This window comes from Bubalus kerabau, chromosome 5, assembly GCF_029407905.1.
Source record: "Bubalus kerabau isolate K-KA32 ecotype Philippines breed swamp buffalo chromosome 5, PCC_UOA_SB_1v2, whole genome shotgun sequence".
Lineage (NCBI taxonomy): Eukaryota > Metazoa > Chordata > Mammalia > Artiodactyla > Bovidae > Bubalus > Bubalus kerabau.
This window is the reverse complement of record NC_073628.1, coordinates 15,781,373-15,807,473: the sequence shown is the minus strand read 5'-3', so window position 1 is coordinate 15,807,473 and position 26,101 is coordinate 15,781,373. Positions and strand designations below refer to the sequence as shown.

At 46.8% G+C, this 26,101-nt stretch overlaps 2 protein-coding genes across 5 annotated transcripts in view; both read right to left on the bottom strand.

Moving 5' to 3' along the window:
• NFRKB (nuclear factor related to kappaB binding protein) overlaps nucleotides 1-19,206 on the bottom strand; it is a 32,583-nt gene extending 13,377 nt beyond the window's left edge. For 3 of the 4 annotated variants that reach the window (XM_055581173.1, XM_055581175.1, XM_055581176.1), the window contains exons 1-14: nucleotides 19,061-19,206; nucleotides 16,442-16,598; nucleotides 13,807-14,008; nucleotides 8,878-9,005; nucleotides 8,054-8,228; nucleotides 7,424-7,525; nucleotides 6,731-6,804; nucleotides 5,843-5,927; nucleotides 5,313-5,493; nucleotides 4,990-5,098; nucleotides 4,634-4,760; nucleotides 4,324-4,389; nucleotides 1,977-2,056; nucleotides 1,809-1,855 (exon numbers count right to left, since the gene is read on the bottom strand). In XM_055581173.1, the coding sequence (XP_055437148.1) occupies nucleotides 1,809-1,855; nucleotides 1,977-2,056; nucleotides 4,324-4,389; nucleotides 4,634-4,760; nucleotides 4,990-5,098; nucleotides 5,313-5,493; nucleotides 5,843-5,927; nucleotides 6,731-6,804; nucleotides 7,424-7,525; nucleotides 8,054-8,228; nucleotides 8,878-9,005; nucleotides 13,807-14,008; nucleotides 16,442-16,576 (1,511 nt within the window). In that variant the 5' untranslated portion in view covers nucleotides 16,577-16,598; nucleotides 19,061-19,206. Of the gene's footprint in view, nucleotides 1-1,808; nucleotides 1,856-1,976; nucleotides 2,057-4,323; nucleotides 4,390-4,633; nucleotides 4,761-4,989; nucleotides 5,099-5,312; nucleotides 5,494-5,842; nucleotides 5,928-6,730; nucleotides 6,805-7,423; nucleotides 7,526-8,053; nucleotides 8,229-8,877; nucleotides 9,006-13,806; nucleotides 14,009-16,441; nucleotides 16,599-17,871; nucleotides 18,690-19,060 lie in introns of those variants that run through there. The other variant, XM_055581174.1, reaches the window with a different exon arrangement.
• A 995-nt stretch (nucleotides 19,207-20,201) lies between these two features.
• Nucleotides 20,202-26,101, bottom strand: part of PRDM10 (PR/SET domain 10) — a 96,273-nt gene continuing 90,373 nt past the window's right edge. Inside the window, exons 21-22 of the mRNA XM_055581177.1 lie at nucleotides 25,638-25,741; nucleotides 20,202-23,124 (exon numbers count right to left, since the gene is read on the bottom strand). Coding sequence (XP_055437152.1) covers nucleotides 22,927-23,124; nucleotides 25,638-25,741 — 302 coding nt within the window. The 3' untranslated portion in view covers nucleotides 20,202-22,926. The remainder of the gene's footprint in view (nucleotides 23,125-25,637; nucleotides 25,742-26,101) is intronic.

Here is a 26,101-nt window from a genome sequence, read left to right as displayed (position 1 = left end):
TAATGAATATATAGAAGAAATAAGTATTAACCTTTGATATAAATCACATTAGACCTTAGACTAAGTAAATTCTTTCCTTAACTAAAACCCACTACACCCTCACCCTATAGGAATGTAACTTTATTTGGGTGGCGTCTGTTTTAAGAATAATCACCCTTGGAGAAATAAGTGTCCTGGTTGACTGACCGCTGTCACAAGGAGAGGGTCATAAATTGTCAGCAGGCCCCCTGGCCAGAAGATGATGTAACACCCCTAAGACCTCTGTATACATTTGTATGAAGCACCTGACTTTGATAAAAGTCAGGACTGCTGACCCCGCTTGACTTTTGCATAACATCTCAGTGTATAAAAACAGACTCTGGAAAATAAAGAATTGGGATCAGTTTCTCAAAATACTGGTCTCCCCATGTCGCGCTCTCTCTCACTCTGGCTGAGTCTCCATCTGGAGCACGGAACCCGCCACGCTTACTAATTATGCCTGGGCTTCTAAGATCCGACCAGGGAGGCCTCAGTGTCTCCTCTCCTTTGGGAGAACGGAAGGACGCCTGCGGCCTCCGTAAGTGGTGCAAACGTCTTGTCTTGAAGTTTTATTGGTCTCCCGCGTAAACCAAGCTACTCAGCCTCTTTTCTCCACTGAATTTTCCTACTGAGCTATCCTTATTCTATTACTCTTTATATCTTTGAAGAATAAATAATTAAATAGGTCGCCGACGCCGTCCCCGCTTCGAATACCCTGGATCAGCCGGGGCTGGACCCCGGCACACCAGAGTCCATCACCCCTTCTCCAACACCCAGAACCTCCAGGGTCCATCGCCCTTTCTTCAGCACCCAGAACCACTAGGGTCCATCGCCCTTTTTCCAGTGTCCAGAACCATCAGGTCCACTGCCCCTTCTCCAGCACCCAGAGCCACCAGGGTCCATCGCCCCTTCTCCTGCACCCAGAACCACCAAGGCCAGAACCATCAGGTCCATTGCCCCTTCTCCAGCACCCAGAACCACCAGGTCCACTGCCCCTTCTCCAGCACCCAGAGTCACCAGGGTCCATCGCCCTTTCTCCTGCACCCAGAACCACCAAAGTCCATCACCCCTTCTCCAGCACCCAGAACCACCAAGGTCCATCACCCCTTCTCCTGCACCCAGAACCACCAAGGTCCATTGCCCCTTCTCCAGCACCCAGAGCCACCAGGGTCCATTGCCCCTTCTCCTGCACCCAGAACCACTAAGGTCCATCACCCCTTCTCCAGCACCCAGAGCCACCAGGCTCCATCGCCCCTTCTCCAGCACCCAGAACCACAGGGTCCATCGCCCCTTCTCCAGCATACAGAACCACCAGGGTCCATCGCCCCTTCTCCAGCACCCAGAACCACCAGGGTCCATCACCGCTTTTCCAGCATCCAGAACTACCAGGCCCAGTGCCCCTTTTCCAGTGTCCAGAAGCACCAGGTCCATTGCCCCTTCTCCAGCACCCAGAATCACTGGGTCTATCACCCCTTCTCCAGTGCCTAGAACTACCAGGTCCATCACCTCTTCTCCAGCACCCAAGACCACCATTCTCCAAGGGAACTGAAGGGAGACTGGAAAAAGCACACAGCTACAGGTGGATCCTGCCGCTCAGACTCCTGGGGCAACACTCCTACTTTGGGAGCACGCTGCCCCCCAGGGAGGCCGAGGTAGGCAAGGACCCATGGACCCAATCTCTTTCAAGCTCTCTGGCTCTAACGTACAAGGACGTGTCAGCACAACCAGGGTGGGACTGAGACAAGGGTTTCCTGGGGCACCACCCTCAGTCAGGGTACTGCTATACTCACACCCGAGGAACAGGCGTTGTGGCATCTGAGCTGTCCTCAGTTTCTTGCTGGAGAAAGGAAAACAGTGACAGGTCAATGGACTGCAGAATTCTGTTTAACTTCTGGAAGCCCAAGACGAGAGCTGGTGTTTTTCAACAATATACCGTACAGAAGGTTCTTACAACATACCTTACAGAAGGCCTGGTCTTTGGTTTCCAGCCACAGCTGGAAGAGTGCAGCTAATTCCTTTTCATTGTCTTGGGACTGGCCTATTGGAACAAAAGGCAAAAAATAACAACAATGTGATCTAAAGGCACAACGTAAGGACCCCACTTCCTCCTTCTGGCTGTACCTATGCCCAAGGAAGAACCTGTCAGGACTATGGCAATGGTCCTGTGTACAGAACAGCCCTTGCAGGACTTCCACACGCAGGATGAAACTGGACTGCTATCTGACAACACGCAGTGTGGAAATTAACTTGAAACTGACTTGAAGGGACTAAAAACCTGACGGGATTAACATCAAGTGTCTGATGGGCATCCCCACAGGCTGTCTAGCAGCACCTTAACTCCTCAGTCACCTGATCTTGGTGGCCTCCCTCTACCCCAGCCAAGCACTCCCACAATCACAACTAGATCTTGTCATTCTCCAAAAGAGCAATCTTCAAGATGCCTAATCCAGTTTCTCAACCCTGGTAATACAGGATTACCTGGGAACTTTTGAAAATGCTGAGGCTCAGGCTCCCCAAAACCAACTAATCAGAACAGGTGTGGGGAAGTCCCAGGCATCAGAATTTTTTAAAGCTTCCCAGGACATTCCTGGCAGGCCAGTGCTCAAGACTCCGTGATTCCAATGCATGAAGTGCTGGTCTGAACCCTGGTCAGGGAATGAAGATCCCACATGCAATGCAGCATGGCCAACAAAAAATTTTTTAAATAAATAACAGCAGCAACAAACACTTGTAGAAAGCACGGTCCAGATCCGCTGTCTCCCTAACTGGAGGCGAGCTGCAGGAGAGGGCCTTGACAGCCAGGACACGCAGCTCTCCACCGTGCACGCAGAGGTCAGCTTTGTGGCTGTTTGCCTATGTCATGTCTCTGGCTGCCCTGCAAAGGGCAGAGCTGAGCAGCTGCAGCGGATGTATCTGACCCACAAGCCTGAGACACTTACTCCCTGGTTGGGTCTGGCCTGCCACCCCCAGCCCCATGCCAGGTGGACCCATGGCCTCAGCACACCTCTGACCACAGCCTGCGTCACTTTTCCAAGAGCATCACCATTTCTTCATGTCCACAGACCCCGTCTTGACCTTCCTGAGCTGCAGGAACCATGGAGGCTAAGGAACACTCCCCATCTCCTGACTGAGACCTCATGGCTTCCTCCCAACTCTGTGGTCACTGCCTCCAGTGTCCCCTCTGCCTCTCCCACCCTGGAGTCTCTCAAGGCTTCATCCCAGGCCCTCTGGCCTCCTCACTGGGCCCATGCCTCTGGCTTCTCTTACTGCACACATGCCCACAGCTCTCTACCCTGACTCTCTGGTCTGGACTCTAAACCCACCATTATCTCTTTGCAGGCTGGTGTGATCCTAAAAGGAAGCTTCCCCACCCCACTGACCCACACCACTCCCTCCATGGGAGCCTTCTCCCCTCCCACTGCTGGGCTGGTCCCTAGCCATCGTGAAGAACTCTGCTCAAATGACCTTCCCCAGGACAGCTGTCTCGAACTCTGCATTCACAGCACACCAATGCGTCATCACAAATATCTACCCCTACCAGCACTTCCCTTACAGAATGTGCACGTTTGCGATTTGAGTACCTGTTCCCCAAACAAGTCTTAAGCTCTACCAAGAGGGGAACATACAGTTTACGTCACAAACCATCATACCCCCAACACCTAACACTGCCTGACACCTAGAAAGTGAATCACTGTTGTAAGGAAGGAATGAACCTACTGCTTCACAAGCTTCTCTCCGTGTTTCTCTTCACAGACCACTAGAAAGAGTGGAGAGAGGTCTGAGTATTTCCACAGGAAATCAACATGAATCTTCCTCTCATCACCAAGTTATTTCAAGTACACATTACTACAACTTACACAGTATGTGGGACTTTACAAATTTATAACAAAGGAAGTCTTTCCTGTAGAAACAGCTTACTTGGGGCTGCCTGACGCATTATCCTCAACAACAAAGCCCATTTTAGGAAAGAAAAACAATCATATTACTGTAAGTTACACTAAGGGCACAGATATGAATGATACAAACACAGGTGCTAATGTAAGACCCCCCACAGATTTCGGTTCAGCAGCCCTGGGGTGCATCGGGACAGAGGGCAATTTCAGCTTAGCCAAAACCCAATGGGGTTCATGAACTTAGACCGTGAGAGTTCCTAAGGGCCTGGAAGGATCCTCTTACTGAGCAAAACAAGGCCTAATACGGCACTCTCAACATTCTCATGGCCTGCACTGCCCGGAAGGCATCAGAAACTTAGGGGAGAAAAAGAAAGAGCACCTCTGTGACAGGTCAGTGGTATGCAGTACTCACCAAGCAGTTTCCACTGCTGGGTTTTCTCCTTGAATTCAACAAACGGAGAGAAGCTGGACGGCACAGCTACAAGAAATGGATGCCCATAAGCAAGCCACACAGGCCAGAGAGTGCAGAACCCAGAACCACTGACTCCCCTGGGCTGGGAGGTCACTTCTGTATGTCAACAGCATATCAGGGCAGCACAGCCCACTGCCACATGGCGTCAGGCAGGGTCATGATGGATGTAAGCAGTGAGGCTGCATTCTAATAGGAGAATCGGACAAAGAGAGGGAGGGAGATACTGACCCTACAGAAAAAAGCACCTTACCACGGCTTTCTCCAGCAAGATACTGCAGGGCTGGTAATACCAACTCTGCCCAGTTGGGGGCCGCAGAGAACCAGCTATTGAGGGAGCTGGCTGGAGAGGACTGCCAGTCCAAAACCCGCTCTTCTAGCTGAGGGAGAAAGTAAAGGCAGGACCTGGTTAGATTTCCATTCTGTTTCAACACACTGGCAATTCTATGACTGTGCCGAACGAGCCAGTGGGGTCTGTCTAGTGAGCCCAATTCACAAAGCAAGTTGGCTGCAGATCTCTGGGGAGAGCCCAGAATTCTCAAGCCACAGTCTGCTAAAGATTTCTACCACCTGAAACCGCAGTGCCCTTGGCTTTTCCTAAACTCTTACCAAAGGAAGACTAGCCTGTCCCTCCAGCAGTAGGATCTCCAGCAGAAGAGAGAAGAAGCTGGAAGATATTTCATTGATTCCAAGGCAAGGCTTGAGGTCTTCGAGAGGCCTAGTAAGGGAAGAAAAAGATAAGGACCACCACCAAAAAAAAACAAAAACCCACAACTCTCAGTTGCTGTAGGTCCTCCAAGCCTCCTAGCAGTCACAGAACAGTTCAGTGAAGGACCACACCATGCACTTTCCCCAGGACCCTGGGACTCAGGGTTCAGAGGAGGCACCAACACAGGGGTGGCCCTGAGCCATGAACCCCTCTGCTCACTTACTCTTCCTTGATGGCAGGTATGGCCAGTGGGGATGGAGCCTGCGAGAGGGGTGGGAGCCCTTCAGGACCGCTCAGGGGTTCGGCCAGGTCCTCTACCTCTGACTTGATCAATTTTATTTTCTTCTTCTTCCTTTCCTCTTTTTCTTTAACCTTTTTTTTAAGGACAGCCAAGTCATATAGGGCTGGGGGAAAAAAACAACATAAGTCATAAAACTGCAACTTCTACATCAGGAAATGAGGGAGCTTATCTGCTTATTATTTTTCCAAGGCCCACTAGCAAATCAAAGAAAAGCCTCAGTAATAAGACATAGTTTTGTTTTTAAAACCAAACCCAATGAGTGCTTTAAAAAGCCAATGATCTGCTGATCTGATTTAATAACCATTCTCCACCTACAAATCCGTAAGAGGTGATAACAAAACAAAGATCATCAGCAAGGAAGAGGCTGTGGCTACATTTCCTTCTGCGCTATGCAGAGGCCTGTATAAGCAGACACCAGTCGGACGACGGCCACCTCTGCAGGATGTTCTTACCTGCTAGCGAGCCCTTCCTGCCGGCGTTCACTCGAGTCATGATGTCATTCAGAGTCAAGTCCCCTGTCAACAGGTCCGGATGATCCTAGACACGATATTCAGAGATGTGTTATCAAGGCCCCAGAGAGGAGCTAAGCACTGCTGGTGATTTTGCCCGTGTACCTAACAGACACAATTAGATGGTATGTGTGCTTGAGGAAACTGTGTTGAGTTTAAAAAGTACACGGAGAAAAACTACTGCTCTAACAGGGCAGACAAGAACCTTTCATGTGCGGCATTTACAGTTCATAAAGCTCTTGTGCGTTCTTTATATGTTCTTCAAGTAGTATTGTTAAGAGGTGCTATGTTTTACAAAAACTGACATTGTGGCTCAGAGAAATGAAGGGATTCACCCAACGTCACTGTGAGTGGAGAAGACAAGAGACAGAACCTGGATTTAATTCCCATGGAGACTCGGCCCATCTCACCCCTCCACCTTAGAAGGAATGCCTTTCCTTCCTCCACTACACTTTCTGGCTTGGCGTTACCTTGATCTGGTGGTGTGGAGGAACAGAAACACAAAATGTGGGAGGAGTTCAGGCTCTGCTGTTAGCCACCAGGCAGAAGACAAGCTCCCTGGCCTCTCTGAGACCTGCTAACTGGACATAATGATTCACGCAGCAGTACTGCCCTAAAGACTAGATGAGACATCACAGTGAGCACGTCTTATGAAGCCAAAGTGTTTGTCTTCTCCTCACGTCTTTGGTGTTCCTGGGCCTCCATGCTGCTCCTGCCCACTAATAAGTACAAGGAAAGGGGACTGAGGACACAGTGACTCCCTGTACGGTCCTCAGGACACCCGCCTGGAGATAAGACTGACCACCTACCCACTACCCCCTCCAATCTTACTGGTTGGTATTTCCGCTTCTCGTGGTGCTTCTTTAACATTATCTTCAGGTCGCTGTCTCCCAGCTCTATTTTATCTGGGAGAAAAGGAATTGAAGCACATGGGTAGTCCTTATTTCCACAGGGCTTAGACTCACATTTCCTGGCCATTAGTGTCCGTAAGGAAGACACTGCTGGGCTCCCTTCTGACTCACGCTACAAGTACCACAGTCTTAGAACATGGACAGTCCCTGACTCAACTCTGCCGCTCTTCTGTAACCTGGTCAGTAACAATCATCTCCGTACTCAGCTGCTCCTGAATTTCTTCACAGTCTTCTTTAATTCCTATCCAATTAAGAAAATTCTCAAAAAAAAAAAAAAGAATATTCTCTAATTCCATGGATATGCCAAGAAACTGTTATGCCTCTGGTTACCTCTCTTGTTCTATTATTAAACTGTCCCTTAGTATTGTTATTTTAAGATTCTGCTTTCTTTAGGCCAAAATGCCAGCTGATCAACTCCTAAGGGAAATTTTCAAAGTAAAGGAAAGAATGCAAGCTGGCCTATTTGTAAAAAAGTAGAGCCAAACAAAAACTTCTCCAAACCTCCTAGGTCTAAGGAACACTGCTCTTTTTCTGGCAGAAGCAGCCAGTGCTGCTCCCCCCACCACACCCCCCTCAACACCCCTCCATGCCCCGGCACCAGACCAGCGCTCACCTGCGGTTTTCATGTCCGTGGTGGAGAGCGTGGGCACCACCCTCAGGGGCACAGCAGGGCTCGGGGAGCGTGCTGGGGAGCTTGGGAGCCACGAGCTGAGATCTTCAAAAGAAAAGTTTCCTTGTAAACCCAACATGGTCTTGGACCCTGGCAGGGGAGACTGGGCAAGTGGTCATTTGGGTTCAAGATGGCTAAGCCAACAATCAGGAAGCCAGGTTCCAGCACTCCCTCTGCACCCCTCCAGCTGGACTGTAGCTCTGAGGTCATGTAAGCAGCTTTTCCAGGAGGACAGACATCCACAGTGGTGAGTCACTGTGGAGGCCAGGTCACTACGCCCCTCCTGTGGGGAAGCAATCCTCTCGAGCAGCCGGCAGAACTAGAGAGCCTGCGGTAGGCCCGTGGGCACCCAAGCGCCAAGAGCGAAGTGGTCTGCAGTCACAGGCCCCCAGCGGGAGTGTCTCAGGGCCCGAGGACCAGGGGCTCCGAGCTCCACCACTGGCCCAGACAGACCACAGGGCACAGGCATGGCTTCCTCATGGCGGGGGTGCGGAAACGGTGCCCACTGGCTCCAGGCAGACAAGCAGCGGCGGTGGAGATGGACGCAAGCCCTGGGGGCCCCAAAACACGCACCCTCCTCGTCGGAGGACAGCGCCGTGTCCCCACACTCCTCCTTCACCTCCCGCAGGACCTTCAGGTAGCGCTGCTGGGTGCGCCACTCCCGTTCCTCGGGCGCGCGCGACGGCCAGGGCCGCTTCTGCCGGGACGGGAAGGCGGGGCCGCTCCGCCGGGCCATCTCCAGCAGGTCCTGCAGACAGGACAGACAGGACGGGGTCCTGGAAGCTTACCCTGGCTGGTCCCCCAAGTCCATGCTTCCTTCTCTTCTTCAACGAGCTCAATTCCCTCCGTCCGATCACAAAGAACGTGGATAAGTACGTTCAAACAAAAGGGGCTTATATTGATTATGGTGGAAAATCCCAAATCGGAGAGCTAGTCCACCGAGAATGAGTACTTATACCAGAGTATTATACTTATACCTAAATATTTCCACACCGAAACTTACAGGTCCTCTGAAGGCCACAACTACCTGACCCCGAGGCCTCCCAAGGCTGGTCCAGACCTGGGGCCACTAAACCTGGCTCCCCTCAGGCAGCCAGACGTGAAACTGAGGGCAACCTGGTTCTCCTGCACGACCCACCATGGACCTGAAAGCCACCTCTCTGGGTAAGAAGCTACGACATTTCATCGTATCTAAGAGGTCTCCTTTCTTTTCTCTGTCCTAACGTCTCTGAAACTAGGACACGTCTGAAAAGGCACCTTAAAAAGGAAGGGCGCACTTGGCCGTGTTGGGGGTAGACGGGCAGTTTCCTTCCTTGTGGTCTTTCCTTGCTGCCCCGCCCGCCCCTCCAGGTCACCAGGTGCGTGTCCGCCCCGCTCCCGGGAGGGCGGTCACTTACGCTGCGCGAGGCCAGGATCTGCTTCAGCAGCCGGTGGAAGTACTGCTGCTGGGAGCTGAGGTAGCGCTTGTACTGCGACCGGAAGCACAGCTGCCGGTACTTGACCACCTCGGGGTTGAAGTGTCCGTCTGCAGGAACAGGCACCGCCACGTCAGCCACCGTCCATGTGGGCTGGGGAGGGGACAGCTCTGCACTGACCAGGGGACGGTGTTGGGGGAGGGGAGCCTGCGGGCGGGGGGCGGGGGGAGGGCGGTGGGAAGACACAGGAAGCACACACGCCGGGACTCGACTCGCTGAGGCTGTGCAGGAACCAGCCTGGAACAACCGTCAAGGGCAAGAAGAGTCGCCCTAGAGGCGGCGACATAAAATGAGGCCTGATTAGAGCAACCGTGGGAAAAGCCAGCTAATGAACGTGGGTCAGTTTCATGGGTGTGCACTGTACATATTGTTTCTCAACTTTTCTCATGTTTACAAAATTTCAAGATCAGGATTGATGTATACATACTACTATGTATAAAACAGATAAATAATGAGAACCTTCTGTGTAGTTTGGGGAACTCTAAGGATTTGAAGCAGGAGAATAACACAACCAAGAGCAAAAGAGAAAGACGGTCACCCTGCAGTGGTCCAGGTGAGGGCCGACAGTGGCCTGGTCCCACCTCATCTCCCCACACCCAGGGCACAGCCGAGGCCCCAGGAGGCCTGTAGACCCTGCTGTGTGGGCCCCATGCGTGGCGGCCTCTTCTTCCACCAGCCTCCCTTCTGCTCCCTCCACCCCAGCCCCACTGGCCTCCATGCTATTTCCCAAGCACACCATACTTTCTCCTTCAAGTCCCCTCCACCCGCAGTGTTTCCTGTTAAGACCCAGTGTCTTCACAGCTTGCTCCTCAGATCTTCACGCAGCCTCTGTCCAAACGCACCTCATCAGAGAAGCCCTACCCAACTACCACCCAAGACAGCTCCTTCATGTCATTCCCAGGCCCACTACCCTTCCTTAGTCTCTGCAGTGTGTAACACCAAGACACACTTGCTTATCTATTATCTTGTTTTCCCCTATTAGAATTAAGAGCATGAATGCACCTCCAGAACCTTGAAGAAAGCCGTATGTCAGCTGATGAGTTAAGTAGTGGTTAAGTGACCGGCAGTAGAGCCTTGAGATGTATTTCAAGGGACAAAGGTTAGACCTGCTGACAGCCTGGACGCTGGGGCAGGAAGAGGAGCGTGGTACCCAGATCACTCGACACGGGCAACTGGTGCCATTGCGGGAGCTGTGGTGAGAGAAGTCGTTTTGGAATATTAGATCTGAGCAGGGTGCTACAATGTGAACTTAAGGAGACAGATGGAACAGCTAATCTCAGAAAGCTAAAACACGGCATCAGGATGTCTGTTTTTATTCGAACCACCTTTAATGACATTGCAACGTAATCAATAACAGCAAACACTTAGAACAGCACCTGGCACATAACTGTCATCATGTAAGGGCCGTGCATGTATTAACTCACCTCATCTTCACAACCCCCCTTCCCTGCACAAAGAAGCACAACTACATTCTCAAATTACAGAAGAGCCTGAGGTGTGGAGAAATTATATAACTTGTCCAAGGTCACACAGCTAAAAGGGGAAACTGAGTCTGAAAACAGGCCATCCAGCTCCAGAGCTCAAGCTCTCAGCCACCACATTGAATGCTGCCTGCTGTAGAGAAACAGGGAATTTGACTTTTAAGAAAAGAGGCAAGAGTTGAATGCTACTGACGCTGACATACAGGAACTGGACGGAAATTCTACGCCTTTACGTCTGTACTTCTCTGATGTGACCTCTGTCAGTCTGTAGCTTCCCCCACTTTTGATAACCACAACGACAAATGCTCTATTAAAAGAGAATTCTGAGTACCTCAAACTAAAGAAAACACATCATTAAAATCAACTGTTTTTAGTATGCCTAATGTGGTCACTGGGATTTTTTTACCTGAACATGTGGCTCATGTAGTATTTCTATTGACCGCACTGAGCCACAGAACAGTGGAAAAGGCAACTACTGCCCTGGATGAGGTTGCTAAGAGGGCAAAAGAGCCTGGTAGGCGGTGGATTTTATTCCAAGTGAAGGCAATTGGCAAATATTCTGAAAACTGAAACTCCGAGATCCTCATGCTGGTGGCTGTGTGGAGATGGTGTCTGAAGTAGCCCCAATACAAGCTCCCAAAGAAGAGCTAGTAGATGGGAGCAGACAAGTAAGGAGGGAGAGTGGGCTTAATGGCAGGAGCAGAGGCAAGAACAGTGAGTCAATGAGGATTCAGCAGAGAGGGGTATGCTGGAAGGGTGTGTAAGGTCCAGGAGGAAGTCAGGAACTGGAAAGCCACAAGTGCCAAGTAGGGAGGTGAAAGTCTCACTTCAGACATCAGACATTACGGTCAAGACATCAGACATTATGGATGGGTTAAGAAGAGAACTGAAAATCATCTGCTGGTCTGCAAATGGCATTTTTACTGAAAAGAAATATGGACCAGAGGGAAAAATGAGCACTGGAATAAGTAGCAAAATAGGAATATGGGCCACACAGTAGCATAATAGCATTAAATTTCATACTGACATTCAGAATTTAAATTCAATACAGTATTTTAGTATTTCTGAACTTGATCATTTCTGGTTATCTAAGAGAATGTTCTTGCTTTTCGGAGATGAATGCTGAAAAATTAGGATTTTTCAAGTGGTTCAGGGAAAACTAAAAATAGTGGTAATAAGCACAATAAGGACAAGAAAATAAATGGGGCAAAATGTTAATAGTTGGTGAACCTGGTGAGGAGTATGTGGGTGTCAATTACAGATTCTTGTCACTTTTCTGTAGGTCTGAAGTTTAAAATTTAGAAAGGTGTGACAGGTGCAGGGGACAGCCCCCAAGGACTGCAAGCTATGATGTCTTTCCAGAAGTTTGGAGAAAAGGGAAAATGACAGATGATGATGAAGGGGACAGATGGTTAAAGACTTTTTTTAGTGTGAGATCCCTGATCCCATCTACAGACCGAAAAAGAAGAGGTACAGCAAATGCACATGGTGGAACAACTGCTAAGAAATGAGGTCCCAGAGGACGCAAAACACAAAAAGAGCAAGGGTGGGGGTCAGCCTTAAACGAAGAAAGGTCCTTCCTCTGAGACAAGCAGGTGAGGGGGCAACGACCACAGTGAGCTGGGCTGTGGCTACAAGTGGGAAGCTGAGTCCCTGACAGATGAGGCTTTCCTCGGAAACAGAAGGCCAGGGAGCCTGACAAGCATCTGGGCTTAAGAAGAAAAAGGATTCTATTTAAAACATTACCGGGAAAACAAAACCAAAGGTAAGAGAACTGGCAGCAATGCCAACTCGGTCAAGACACACAACCACAATCACCATGGTGATGCGGCCATCCTCAGCAACACTGGACCTGAAACACGATGCAGGACAGACCACACAACTCCTACCTTGACGTTCCTTGTCTGCATCCTCACCAGAACCATCACTCTGATTTGGAACGAAATGTGCCAACGTCACAGACAGTCCCTGACATGGCCTCAACCACCAGCCAGGCCTACCAGCATAACTCCCACCTGAGACCCTGGCTTCAGCCACGTAAACCCTGGCCAACCAGAGGGGGAAATCCTCCTTAATAACCCACCAAAGAAGGGAACACTCATTTGAACCCCTAAGATAATGAGGTATGAAATGACAAGCTTTTTCTCTCCAATATCTCTGCAGCTGTCAAACTGTCCAGTTTAACAAAACTCAAGAGGTGGTGTTTTTCAGGGGCTCCTGCCAAAGCAAAGTCACCCCAGAAAGCGGGAAGGGGAGAAGCACCTTCTGTTCCTCTCCATGGGACAGGGAGCAAAGCAAACAGGGACTTCAGAGTAACCCCAAACCCATTCTGGAATCCCCAGTGTAATTATGGATTCAGGAAAGGATTGGTGGGTGCTAAAACCACTGGGGAAAACAAAGGCTTTTTGAAAATAAGATTATCACATGGTCCCTAAATACGACCCTATAGACTGCATATTAATTACAGGGGGAAAAAAGTGCCCTTACAATCAGTAGGCCCGGCAGACACCACAGAACCAAGTGATCAAAAGCAAGACTGACATCACATGCCCCCTGTGGGGGTGGGGTTGGGGGATGAAAATTTCCCATTTCCTTTCTTGGCAAAATGTTTAACCCAAATTTATATTGTGAGGAAGCAACATGGTAACTCCCCAGAAAGCAAGACATTTTACAATTCAAGTGTCCTGGGCTTGTCACAAATGTATTTTGAAAGACAAGGGAAAAAAGGTCCTAGATTCAGGCAGCTGAGAGACAGGAAATCCACACACCACACACAAACCATGAGCGCAACCTGGATTTAAAAGCTGATCATAAGGGACACTGAACCACTGGGAAAATCTGAACAAGGGCTACTATACTATTTCCTGTTCACTGTGAAGTTTCTTGGGTGTGGCATTAACACTGTGATTATGTGGAAGGACGTCTTTGCTAAGAGATACACTATATGCTGAAGTGCCTGGTAGGAAAGTGTCAAGTTTTCTGCAGAAAAAAGTGTATGGGCATCACACACACATACACATGTGTGATAAACCAAACGGTAAACTGTCTTTAGTGAGTTCTGAAGACTAGTCATAAAGGGTGTCCTCAAGATACTAATAACGTTTTGCTTCTTAATCTCAGCGGTGGCTACACAGCTGGGTTCATATAACAAATCAATGAGCAATACCTACTATGATTTATGCTTCCTATTAAGTGAAAATTTTTTATTAAAAAAAAAGAACAGCCTAGGCCAGCAAAGTGCTTCCTGAAACCACTCTGACTGAGAGGACAGTGTCTGCACATAAAAGCAGAGAAACGCGAAAGGAGCGCGCACAGAACAGGGCGTGTTCCACCCCCGTGCCTCTAAAGACAAGACTGGGGGGCTACACACCTCGGAAAAGCTTTTGGGCGATGTGCAGAGGGTTCCCAAAGCGGAAGTTCTCCCCACTGAACAGGGCGAGGATGAGCTGATTCTGCTGCTCCATGCTGTCTTCAGGAAAGAGGGGCAGAAACTGCTGGAGATGTTCACGCTGCGAGTCGCTCAGCACTTCCTGCCACGTTGACAGGCTGACTACATCAAAGAAGATCTCGGGCTGGGAGAATCAGGAAAAGCAGGAGGAAAACAAACGAGAAAAAAAACAAAGTTTTTAAGTTTTCTGCACATCAGTGGTAAAATACACACAGCGTGAAATCTACTTTCTGTCCATCTTAGGCTGTACGGTTCAGTGGCGTTAAGTACATTTACAACGTTGTGCAACCATCAACACCAGCCAAGTTTTTGTGTTTTTTAAACAAACTAAAATTCCACTGATCTTTACTCAATTCTGAAATCTTAAGAGATTTGTCAGGAATCCCCTGGCAGGCCAGTGGTTAAGACTTCGTGCTTTCACTGCTGGGGCCCGGGTTCAACCCTTGGTTGGGAAAGTAATATAACAAAAGCGGCACAGGACAGCAAAACAAAACAAAACTAAACTTGAGAGACCAGTAAAGATTACATATAAATCACAATCTTATACCCAGCAGTAAATAATAATCCTCAGGAAAATGAGCTCAGCAGAGAGAATCTCTTTTAGAAACCACTTCTGCCAACAGGGGATAGGATGTGAACATCTCAGTTCAGCTCAAGATGAGGGGCAGAAAAAGCCCACGTGGGAGGCGAGACCTTGAAGAGCTGAGGGCATCTGCTGAGAACCCGAAGCAGCAGGACCGAGTCTGTTTTCCACTCGGCAGTTACATACAGGACACATCCATCCTAAGTGCTGTGAGCTAAGATGGACAAGTGCATATACCGTCTGGAGAGAGAACAATTAAACAAGCTATTGCAATGGAGTGGAAGTTTACCCGTGAGTACACGGGAGAAGCACACCTCCCAGACTTATGGTCTCAGAGAACACCTTTCATACGAAGTGATGTCTAAGACGGCAAGGGATAAGAGGAAAATGTGCTGAGGCAGAAGGGTTAAAAACCCACAGACCAAAACCCCGAGTCATAAAAGAATAATTACTACAAAACAAAAGACAGCAGCAACCTTTAGGAGCAATAGGGAGGGAGAAGAAGAGAGTTAGCATTCAAGTGGGGGCTCCACAGGTGTTTATTACTGCTTAAACTCCATATATATGTGTGTGTGTATATATGTATGTGCACTTTATATATTCTTATGTGAGACACCTTTCACTTTTTAATTAAAAAAAAAAAGTTCAGGGGACTTTCCTGGTGGTCCATCGGCTAAGACTCTGCTCCGCCCTAAGAAAGACCTGGTTCAACCAAGTAAATAAATAAATAAACAGAAGTCCAGGCAACATTAAGAAGCTCAAGAAGAAAGCGGGCAAGGGAAGCAGCAGACAGTAAGACATGAGCAAGGGGCCTAGGAACACGGTGAGTACTTGTCACTTTACCCTAAATGACAAGGACAGACAATAGGGAGACACTGAAGGGCGTAAGCAGGAGACGACCGAGAAGTCAACCACCTGCAGGCGTCTCAGCAGGCAGGCAGCACAGCAGCTCCTGCTCCCTAAGGTCCCCGCACAAACCGGCATCTGCACACCACGTTACTACCGGCATCTCAGCATCTGGCACAGAGCAGGTACTTAGGTAAAACAAGTACTCGCTGGTTGACTGGACGACATACAGAGGTTTACTTGAAAGAGCATGCAAAGAAAACATGGCTGGGAAAGACATATACCAAGTTCAGTAGCTGTTATTTTGGGAAAGGAGGCAATACGGGCAAAATGGTGGCTTTAATTTTATCTACAGTTTTTAAACCTATGATGAAAGAAAAATCTGAACCAAATATGACTGAATGAAAGTCTCCCCAAACCGAACCCATGGATGTTCACCATATGATACTCTACACCTGTCCGTACATTTGAACTCTGGCATGTTTCAGCATACCTAGTGCCTTGCACATAATAAGCACTAAATAAATGGTAGCCGATGACGATCGCGCAGCTCAACTGTGAAAAGTGGCCAAAAGCACACTATTAATACTATCTCAAGAAATGAACTATTAATTGACTAGAAAGCTGGTTACCTTATGGACAGATAATGTATGCATTCTGTATCATGATTCACAACTTGGGTAAACATCTAATATAAAAGATACACATAATTCTGTCCTTAAATATAAAACTTCTTGGGACTGCTCTGGCAATCCAGTGGTTAAGAAGACTCTGCTTCCACTGCTCAGTGATGCAGGTTCAATTCCTGCTTGGGGAACTCAAGATCCCAAAGGCTGAGTGGCCAAATAATTAAAAAAAAAAAACTAGCAAACTGTTGAAAATTGTCTTGTTAAAATATGGCTTACACCATATTACTGAGTGGACACGTTATTAAACATGGAGAATGCAGCTTATACTTTCTTCCTTAATCAGAATATTAAACCGATTTACACTTAAAACATCTCTCTGGTTGCAAGGTAGAAAATCACAAAGAAGGGAGCACAAAATCCTGAAAACTTGCAGAGTGTAGAAAAAGACTGTAGAGAAGAACTCTTAGAAGGAAACAACGGTGTGGATGTCACTACTCACGTCCTCCAGAAGGTCCTCAGGCAGACTAACCCTGGTGCCCCCCAGGAGGCAGTCTTCCATGATCCGCGAGCCTTGGCCATCCCCACACGGGCCCAGTTCCAAGGGATCCGTCAGCATATGGTCCAAGGAATCCATTGTTTACATTCCACAGGTTAAGCTAGACAAATCCGTGCAGTCAGACCATGAGACACAAAGGCAGAAATCCCAGGGATCTGTTGACACTAATGTTCCTTCACAAAATATCCAACCCAGAAAATATTCAATCTCTAATTTCTTCTTTTACCTTATCTTTAAACCCTAACCACTGCTAAACAGCTCTTCTCCCTCCCTCTCACCACATCCTCATCAGAATTTCACATCTTATCCAGTAGGTCTCCCCCAATACTCAGAACACTTCTACAGCAACTCCTCAATCAACAGAATTTCTTATACCTTCATTTTACACACAAGCAAAATGAGACTTACAGATTAAATGGTAACTAGATCAGAGTCCCCCATTTAGACTTCCCTAAGGGACTAACACTTTCACTGCTTTGGGGGCTTCCTTGGTGGCTCAGATGGTAAAGAAACTGCCTGCAATGCAAGATCGACCTAGGTTTTGATACCTGGGTCAGGAAGATCCCCTGGAAAAGGGAATGGCTACCTACTCCAGTCTCTTGCTTAGAGAATTCAATGGACAGAAGAGCTTGGTGGGCTACAGTCCATGGGGTCACAAAGAGTCAGACATAACTGAGCGACCAACACTTGAAATCTCTCACACTAATATAGTTTACTTAATATTGTTTTTTTAAGCAACTCTTTGTTGTTCCTTCACAAAAGAATTGACTGAAAATCCAGAGACTAGTGAAGTTCAGAAAGTAACACTCAGTTACTTAATGAGGGCCTATTAAGTGCCGGGTCTTTCATGTACCTGATTTAATTCTTATACGTGTGCAAGATAGGGTTATTACATCTGCACTACAGATACTAAAACCTAGGATCAGAATAGATAAGCAACTTGCCCAACCCCAGAGACAGGACTGAAATTCAGGTGTGCATGACTGCAAATCCATGTTCTTAACACTAAAAGTCAGTGGCCAATGCACTTCAGTTGGTCCAGCTAATATGTATAACCACATAAATATAATGCTATTTTTCTCCTTCCTGTAATAAGTGAACACTGTTGGCTACCTTTAGAAACATACATATGAAATTTTTTTCAGAGAGCATCTCATAAGGCTGATGGCTGGAATTAGGTGCAAAGCAGAGGCCATAGTTATTAACAACTGGTCCAAGGGGAGGCTGAACTCAACCACTCTACAAACATTTGCTAAATCCCTTCTCCAACTCTGATTCCTACCAAATGGAAAGGAATAAAAACACACCAAACTCCTAGTCTCATCTCAGCGACTCTGAGCACATCTTACCTAACCAGCTATCAATTTCCTTACCTATCTAAGATGAAGAGGAGCAGGACCTGGTCCTCTGGTCCTCTCTACAGTTATTTCCAATCCTGGAAGCCTGCAGTGAATCATTTCCAGGTGGATGCATTTATATAACTTAATGCAGTCATGTAATGACTTCTCATTCTGAAAAACTCTCAAAGGATAAAGAGCAGGCCTGTAATATTACTGTTAAAACAAGCACCTTTCCGTTGATTATTTCAAGTTATCTGGAAGAGATGTCAAATTTACATAATGATACAGTGGAAAGACTCCTGTTCAAAGCAGCTGCGTGGTCCCCAAGTGACCATGTCCTATCACCCTTCAGTACTCGATGACGGACGGCATCTTGAACACTTCTGATGCCTCAACTACTGACACCGGTGAGAAAGCACATGGCATCTGCCTTTAACAAAACTTTTAGAAACAAAAGAAAAAAAAGTAGATGCAACCTGATGCTCAGAATAAAGCCCTCTTACCAGAACTGGCACCGAAGAGGGCAACAGCTGCAGAGTTTTACCTGACTCTTAGGAGAACCACCTGTTTCTCAAACTGCTCACCAGTTTCTTCAATTACACTGAACGGATCGCTAACTGTAATCTATCCGAGTGGCAACCTATGCCCTGCAACTATTCTTGCTGTTCATTTCAGTTCAGTCGCTGAGTCGTGTCCGACTCCTTGCGACCCCATGAATCGCAGCACGCCAGGCCTCCCTGTCCACTATTCTTTAGAGAATCTCAAAACACAAAAAAGCAGGCCGCTGACAAAGGGTAGGGACCCCGGAAGCCAAGGGTTTTTTAGGGTTTTTAACTCTTGCGGCGTCCTGCACCGCTTGACCAACCAGGAAGGCCTTTCTCCCCAAGGCCCTTCCTCTGCACCTGGGAGAACATTTCTTCCCGGCCCCTCCTCAACACAGAAGTTAAACCCCAGGCTCTGGCCGCGGCAGCCGCCCGCTTCAAACTGCAAACCCCTCCGCAGCCCCCAGGCCCTGGTCCCGCGCCACCTCCGCACCCACGGCCCCTCCCCCACACCGCGCTAACCCTAACCCCCACCCACCCAGGCCGCCCAGCTCCCACCGCGCCCGCTCCCCTGCCTCGAGCCCGAGGGAGCAGCGACCCTCGGAGACCCGGCCGCTCGCTTCCTCCCTCTGCTCCCCACACAACACTTTAACGCTTTCGCCACCCCGGCCCGCCCTCACCTGCGCCGCGGGAGCGGGTCTCGTAACCCGCCGCACCTCTCAGTCCGCGGGCTCCCGGACCGGACGCGCTCGCTCCCGCAAGGCGTCTCGGTGCGTGCACGCTCCGGGGTCGGGCGGCGGAAGGGGCGGGTCTGCGCGGGGCGGGGCCTGGAAGTGTCGGGGGCGTGGCGGTCAGGGCGGGGCCGGAGGTGCCGGGGCGGGGCTCGCAAGGCACACAGCCTGTAGTGCCGAGAGCCCTCAGGGCTGGACTTTGGAGGGCTGCTGTCTGGCTCGTTGATCGCACCAGGCTTACAAGTGTCCGGAGGGCGAACCCGGTGTGGCCAGTCTTTACCTGGGCGCGAGCTGAAGCTCCGGAGCACTTGAGGGAGTGAATGCAGTTTTATTAGCTAACGTCTGCTGAGCGCAATACCCTGCTCCTGGCACCTGAGCACTTTGCATCCAAGAATCTTTGTACCAGCCACGTGGTGCGCTGTTAGCTCCTATTTTGTGATTTCTCAAGTTTCATCGAGGAGAATGCTAATCAGAGCCTGTGCTGCTCCAACTAACCCCGGTGTGGCCCCAGTTCTCTCTCCCATCCCTGGATCCTCGACGTCCGGAAAGAAAGTACACACACATTTAAAATACATTTTAAATCAAACTGGATAGCCTTCTCTCTATTACTATACCTTCTCTCAACTATTCTCGATAGTTAAGAACCTAGGCCCCTTTCTTCTAACTCACTAGGTTTTATTTTGAACGGCTTCGAACTTCTTACTACACAGCTACTTCCAACCAGTTGTTCGGGGACCATCCTCTGTTCTCTGCATAGAAATATGTCAGACAAGCTGGCAGGCCAAACTAGTGTTCCTCCCTGCTTGGAAAATAGCGGTTTCCAAACAAAGCCAATCTCTGTTCCCTTGTTGACTGCACGCCTGCCTCTAGTTCCCTTTAGATTGTTAGGAGGGGTCTGGAATTACACACCACTAAGTGAAAGGTCAGGGGAACAACGTTCCATACTGTCATCCATAAATTCCCAGACCTTGTGTCCCTGACCACACCAGAGTAAACCAGAGTCAAAACAATGTAAGTTGTACTATTAAAAAAAAAAAAAAGTAACTATCAGAAGCTCTTGTATTTTGTACACATACAAACAAGAAGGATGTTTATTAAAAAAAATATTTATTAATTTTTACACTTGCTGAGTAGCACAAGACTATTAACACTATAACTCAATGAATGTACATAAATGTTCACATTTAAATAACAGGGTAGGGTCAATATTTCCAACCTGTGGGTCAGCTTCAGCATCTCAGGAAGTGCTTTTTAGCCCTACATGTCTTAAGAGTTTTTTGAAAGGATAATTCCAAATCAGAAAACAATTCAAGAAGACCAAAACAATAGATTTTTCCAGAATAACTGAAAGTTTACATGATGAAATGTCTGTTTATGTGGGCACAAGTCAAACAGTAAAAATGTAAAATCTGTATGTAACCTACTCCAAAATTTCCACACTGCACTGAAGTCTACAGTGCCAGCGTGTCCTAGAAGAGATCACAGTATAAACAGGCTACAAAATTTTTTTTTCAAATTGGGTCTTAGATGGCTTATCATCTGCCATCTCCTCAAATCCAAATCCTTTTCAAAATCCATTACCTTAAAATAAATGTGCTGAATACCTGATCTTAAAGCAAAGTTGTTTGGCTCAACTGCCACACCTGCATCTCTGGTTGATAATATACAAATTATCAATAGTTCTAGAGTCCTTACTTATTCCACATAAGGACAAAAAAAAAAAAAAAAAAGGAAAAGAAAGAACTTAGATGGGAAAGAAAGAGAAGTCCTTGCACAATATTTTCTCTCTTCTGTGTATTTTAAAACTTGAAATAGCTGGCATAAAATGAACATTCTATTCAATGATAGCTTTCCATCTTAGTCAACAAGTTATTCCTGAGGGGAGGAGGTACATTGCTGGTTCAAATAAAAAAGGAACCCAACAGGGCCAAAAAACTAAACTGGACCTTTGGGAAAGCCTGATACTCTTTACCTAGCAAATCTTTTGAGGCTGGACACTAGGGCATCTGTAATCATCACAGTGGAGGACTGTGGGACTCAGAATCTCTACATCGTGACACACTGTCTGTATTTTCTGTTGAAAACATCAGCATCACCTCTTTGTTACCAAAGAAACAGAGTCCATTTTCATTCTCCACACAACTACCTAAGAACTCGCAGGTTCTCTTAGTGCCTAAATGTTCAGGGCTAACTACATAAATGAGGTCTCAGGAATAAAGTGCAAAATCTACATATTAGTAAAGTTACTTCAATAGAATTGTTTACTTTTCAGAAAGGTATCTTTACCATAAAGAAGCTACTATACTTCTTAATTTGTAGAGCCAGTTTTTACCCAGAAATGTAAATAAAATAAATTAGTTAACTTCATTTGAAACTGAAGGTCAGTCTTCCTGTTCTGGAATGATAAATTCTACCATTTCCATAATTATTCTAAAAATGTATGTCACAAAAAATACATACTGGTTTCTGCAATGTTTTCTGTGCACAACTGGAATGTACAGTAAAAAGAAGGGAAATACCTTCCCCCACTGAATTTATAGCTACTAAGACTCCCAAACAGGAACAATGATAAGAAAAACTATCATTGAGGCAGAATTTTCTCCCTCTCCCAACTAACAATGTAATATGAAGACTGGGTTTCTTCCAGATCCCTTATAATTGCCCTAACAGACATTATAAATGGTCCTACCTTTCAAAATTTTTCCCCAAGGTGTGAAGTTAGATATCTTACCAAAAGGCCCAGATGAATTGCAATATATTTAAAGTGTTAAGAAATAAGGAGGTCCACCTTTCCATCCAACCTGAAAGAATGTTCATTTTAAGACAGAATTGGAAGGACTAAAATACACTGCGTGCTGTGAGTGAGGGTTGCAGGTACACCTGGGAAGAGCAAGGGTTCGCGCGATTATCAACGAATGGTAAACGGATCCTGAGAGGCAGGACGAGGTCTCAGTGCTTCTCACTCTCTGTATAGTTGCTTTAGCCATTTTCCTTGATACTGTCATCTCCAGTATCTCCTTCATACAAGTTCAACCAGAGAATGGGAGGCCAAGCTTTAAGGTGGGAGTTTAAATTCTGCTGATATCAAGCAACCTTTCCTTGTACAGGGAGTTCACAGTTGCGGAGTAATAAAGTAAGATCTGTCAGAACAGGAGGTTCTGACCTAATCTGCTAAGGACCAGGGTCTGTGCAAAGCACTACCAAGACCCCAGCAGCGCTTTTCCCCAAAATAGCAAGTTTTTTAAAAATCAGCAGTAAGAAAAATTTAGATGACAGTTTTTCCTTCAGACCATCATAAGGTTTCATCATTGTAATTTTCATATTCAGTGGGCTCCCTTTGTTAAATTACTGAAAATGCAAACTCACAAGAGGAAGCAGTTCTGACCTAATATGCGCCTACAAAATGCCCCTTTGCCTTTGGTGCCATGGCTTGGGATTAAGAAGTCCAGTGGCCGTGGACTTGGCACATCCTTTCTCCACCTTTGGTACAATACAATACATCACTTAATATTTCCACAAAGGAAAAGTAAGGCTTATCCATGTGTTAAAAAAACCAGTTCAAGAGCAAGGCAAAGTTTTTCCATCTTGAAATCTGAATGACTTCCATCCCATGGCGGGAACTCCTAGGGTTTGAAGAGTCCACTTGGTAAAGATGATCTTGATAAAATAAGCCCTGGTGAGGATCAAAACTGTGATTTCCAAACTCTTGAGTGAATGATAAATCTTAAAAAGGAGCTGTAAGTGTCAGAAGCTTCCAGACATATGAATAAGAAAAGACATGATGTGACTGCTTGCTTCTGGCTTGAGGGTAGGAGTTAGGGTTTAGTGATGTGCACTTCGCTGTTCCCATTCCCGTTGGTGGTGGTTGTGATGATGTACTGGGTGGGCTGTTGGCTGGTGGTCTGGGGGTCCAAGTCACTGTGTGCAGCTGGCTGAACCTGGACTCCTCCAGAGAGAGCAGACGCTTGCTTTTCCTCCAATTCTGATTGACTTTCTGATAACACATAATGACCCTAGAGCAGGAAGAAAAGGATCTTTAGAAATCTGAGGCCAGATGTCGGAGTGAGAGCCATGGTGGGGGGCTGAGGAGAGAAGGAATATGCGAAGAAATGTTATAAGGGGAACCCAAATAGGCACCTATGGGGGGAGATGGTTTACCTAAGTCCTTTAGGGGGGGTGATTCAGCCACAGAAGTAGACTACAAAGATGACTTAAAGGAGGACCTTAGCTGTCCTACCAAATGATAGGGTGAGAAACATCAGGTACAGAAATGTGCATCATGATGGTAACCTACCTGGCAAAGGAAATGTGGTATATATTGTCCCTAAGAATTTAGAAATTCATAAAATAAGGTGACTGTATCAATTAATGTCTAAAAGTGAATACAAAATGGATCAAAGAAGAGATAGTTAAATTATCCTTAAAGAGGCAGAATGAACCACCCCCCAAGTCAAGATCAATGGTTCCCAGAGTTCAGAATTTCAAAGATCCAGCAAAATTACAGTAAGAATTAATGTTTCCAAATTTTAATTCGCCAAGTGAAATCATTTTTTAAATGCTGCTGGCAAATGAGAGACATTTTAACACTCAAAAGCACAGGAAGAACACAGTCTTAGAATAAAGTCCTTTGCATTGAATACATTTGACTTTATGAAGACATACACTGTCTTAATTTTTCCTCATTTTTCCCTCTGATGATAAAAAACATCTCCATGTCAGCTACCTTAACATTTTTAAAGAAAAGATGTGTCTGTCAGAAGGAAGATTGGTCAGCAATATAGACTGAGAGAGAAAAAAGTCACAGAGGAAAACTGATAGCAGCTTTTCCAAGGACTGTCCGGAGAGAAAGCCACAGCCAAATATGAATTTGATTTATCTGGAGCATATGTTCTGAGTCCATGCTCATCAAAGCAACTCTCTGATCAGCATTTAGTTTCCCAAATAGGTCTTTCTCTAGCTGGAGGGGGCTGGTTCTCGACCAAGGGTCCATGGACACCTAGGTGGTTCATAGGTGGGCTGCAGATAATCTATGACCAAAACTGTACAGTAAATTTGTTTGTGTGTATACTGCTGTTGTTGTTGCTGTTGTTTAGTCATTCAGTCGTGTCTGACTCTTTGTGACGCCATAGACTGTAGCCCACAAGGCTCCTCTGTCCATGGGATTTCCCAGGCAAGAATACTGGAGTGGGTTGCCATTTCCTTCTCCAGGGGATCTTCCCAACCCAGGGATTGAACTCGAGTCTTCTGCATTGGTAGGCGGATTCTTTACCACTGAGCCACCAGAGAAGCCCCATGTATACTGTGGCAGGGCCTAAAAAGAGTCAGTAAGTCCTTGTGGGACTCACAAAAAAGAGCAAAAATTTCACTCATCATGCCAGGGAGACCATTCCATTTTACATTAGTTACTGTTACCATGACAAAAGTGTCACTCCAGATTTATACAACTCTCCTCAGTCTAGTTAACATGAACTCATGTGCTGAGAAACGGGTGAGCTCTTGATGTGATTTGAAAAAAAAAAAAAAAAGCCAGGTTTCTGAGGCCACTAAACTACCGTGTTACACATTGAGGCCTCTTGGGCAGTAATCAGTCTTCCCCTGGGCACATCTCAATATCCCAGGCCAGTTAAGAATATCTTTCTTAATTTAAATTTATACACTCTGTCTTCCAGAGGCAGGCCAGAAGAACCCAGTGAGGATAAAAACAAAGGTAGCAGGTGCAATACAACAAAATAATTTATGGCAGGGAATTCCCTGGCAGTCCAGTCGGTAGGACTCTGCTCTCACAACAGAGGGTATGGATTCCTGGTCAGGGAACTAGGAACCCACAAGCTGTACAGCATGACCAAAAAAAAAAAAAGAATTTCATAACACATTCATTATGTTATTCTCTCCCTACTTGAGGATCAACAATCATGAAGACTCATATACTTTCTAAGAAACACATAAAAAGATGATCAATTATCTACATGTATCTATATGTATGGGCTTCCCTGGTAGCTCAGTGGTAAAAGAATCTGCCTGCCAATGCAGGAGATGCAGGTTCCATCCCTGGGTCAGGAAGATCCCCTGGAGAAGGAAATGGCAACCACTCCAGTATGCTTGCCTGGAGAATCCCATGGATAGAGGAGCCAAGCAGGCTACAATCCATGGGGTCACAAAAGAGTCATACATGACTTAGTGACTAAACAACAACACAAGAAATACATATATGGATCCAGAAGGTTCACTGTAGTTATTAATTGAATAGATCTTTCTTGAGCATTTGCTATAGCCCAGCCTCCTGTGCAAGACATTAAGGATAATAAAGACTAGGACCCAGCTTTTGAGGAATTCGTTGCCTACTAGGAAAAGATAGTGAACCAATAATTAAAATAAGCTGTGCTATAATACAGTACCACAGATATTATGGGAAAATAGAAGACATACTTCTAACTCAGATATGAAGAGCTTGGAGGAAGAGTTTGGGAGGAGGGCGGGGGTGGTACAGAATGGGAAACAGGAAAACCCTCCAAGCAGCACAGCTTACCGGAGTGACCGCCTTCACTTGGCCAGTGGTGACCGGAGTTGCCACACCACTGTCTGTAATCACAAACTGACCTGGGGGAAGTGTCATCATTTGAATCTCTGATGCTGAAAAACAGGAAAGAACCACAGTTCGGTGGTCTCAGATTTCAATACAAGTGGTAAAAACAAATATCTCACCAGTGACCACTTTCCCTACTGAGTCATTTTCCACCGGTTTGCTTGCTCCCAGAGTCTTATGTTGATGTGATTAGATAATACAAGGAGACAATTCATTATTTTGAAAACTGGTAAATTAAGGAGATGAGCCAAGTATTTAAAGCATCTATCCTGCTGTTCCTGTGCAAGTTGTACCCCATAATAACCTGACAGTTAATGTAAAATTGTTTTCATTGTGGAAGTTTCCTAGCAATAAGTGTATAAAGGATGATGGAATCAATGGACTTCCCTAGTGGTCCAGGGACTCTG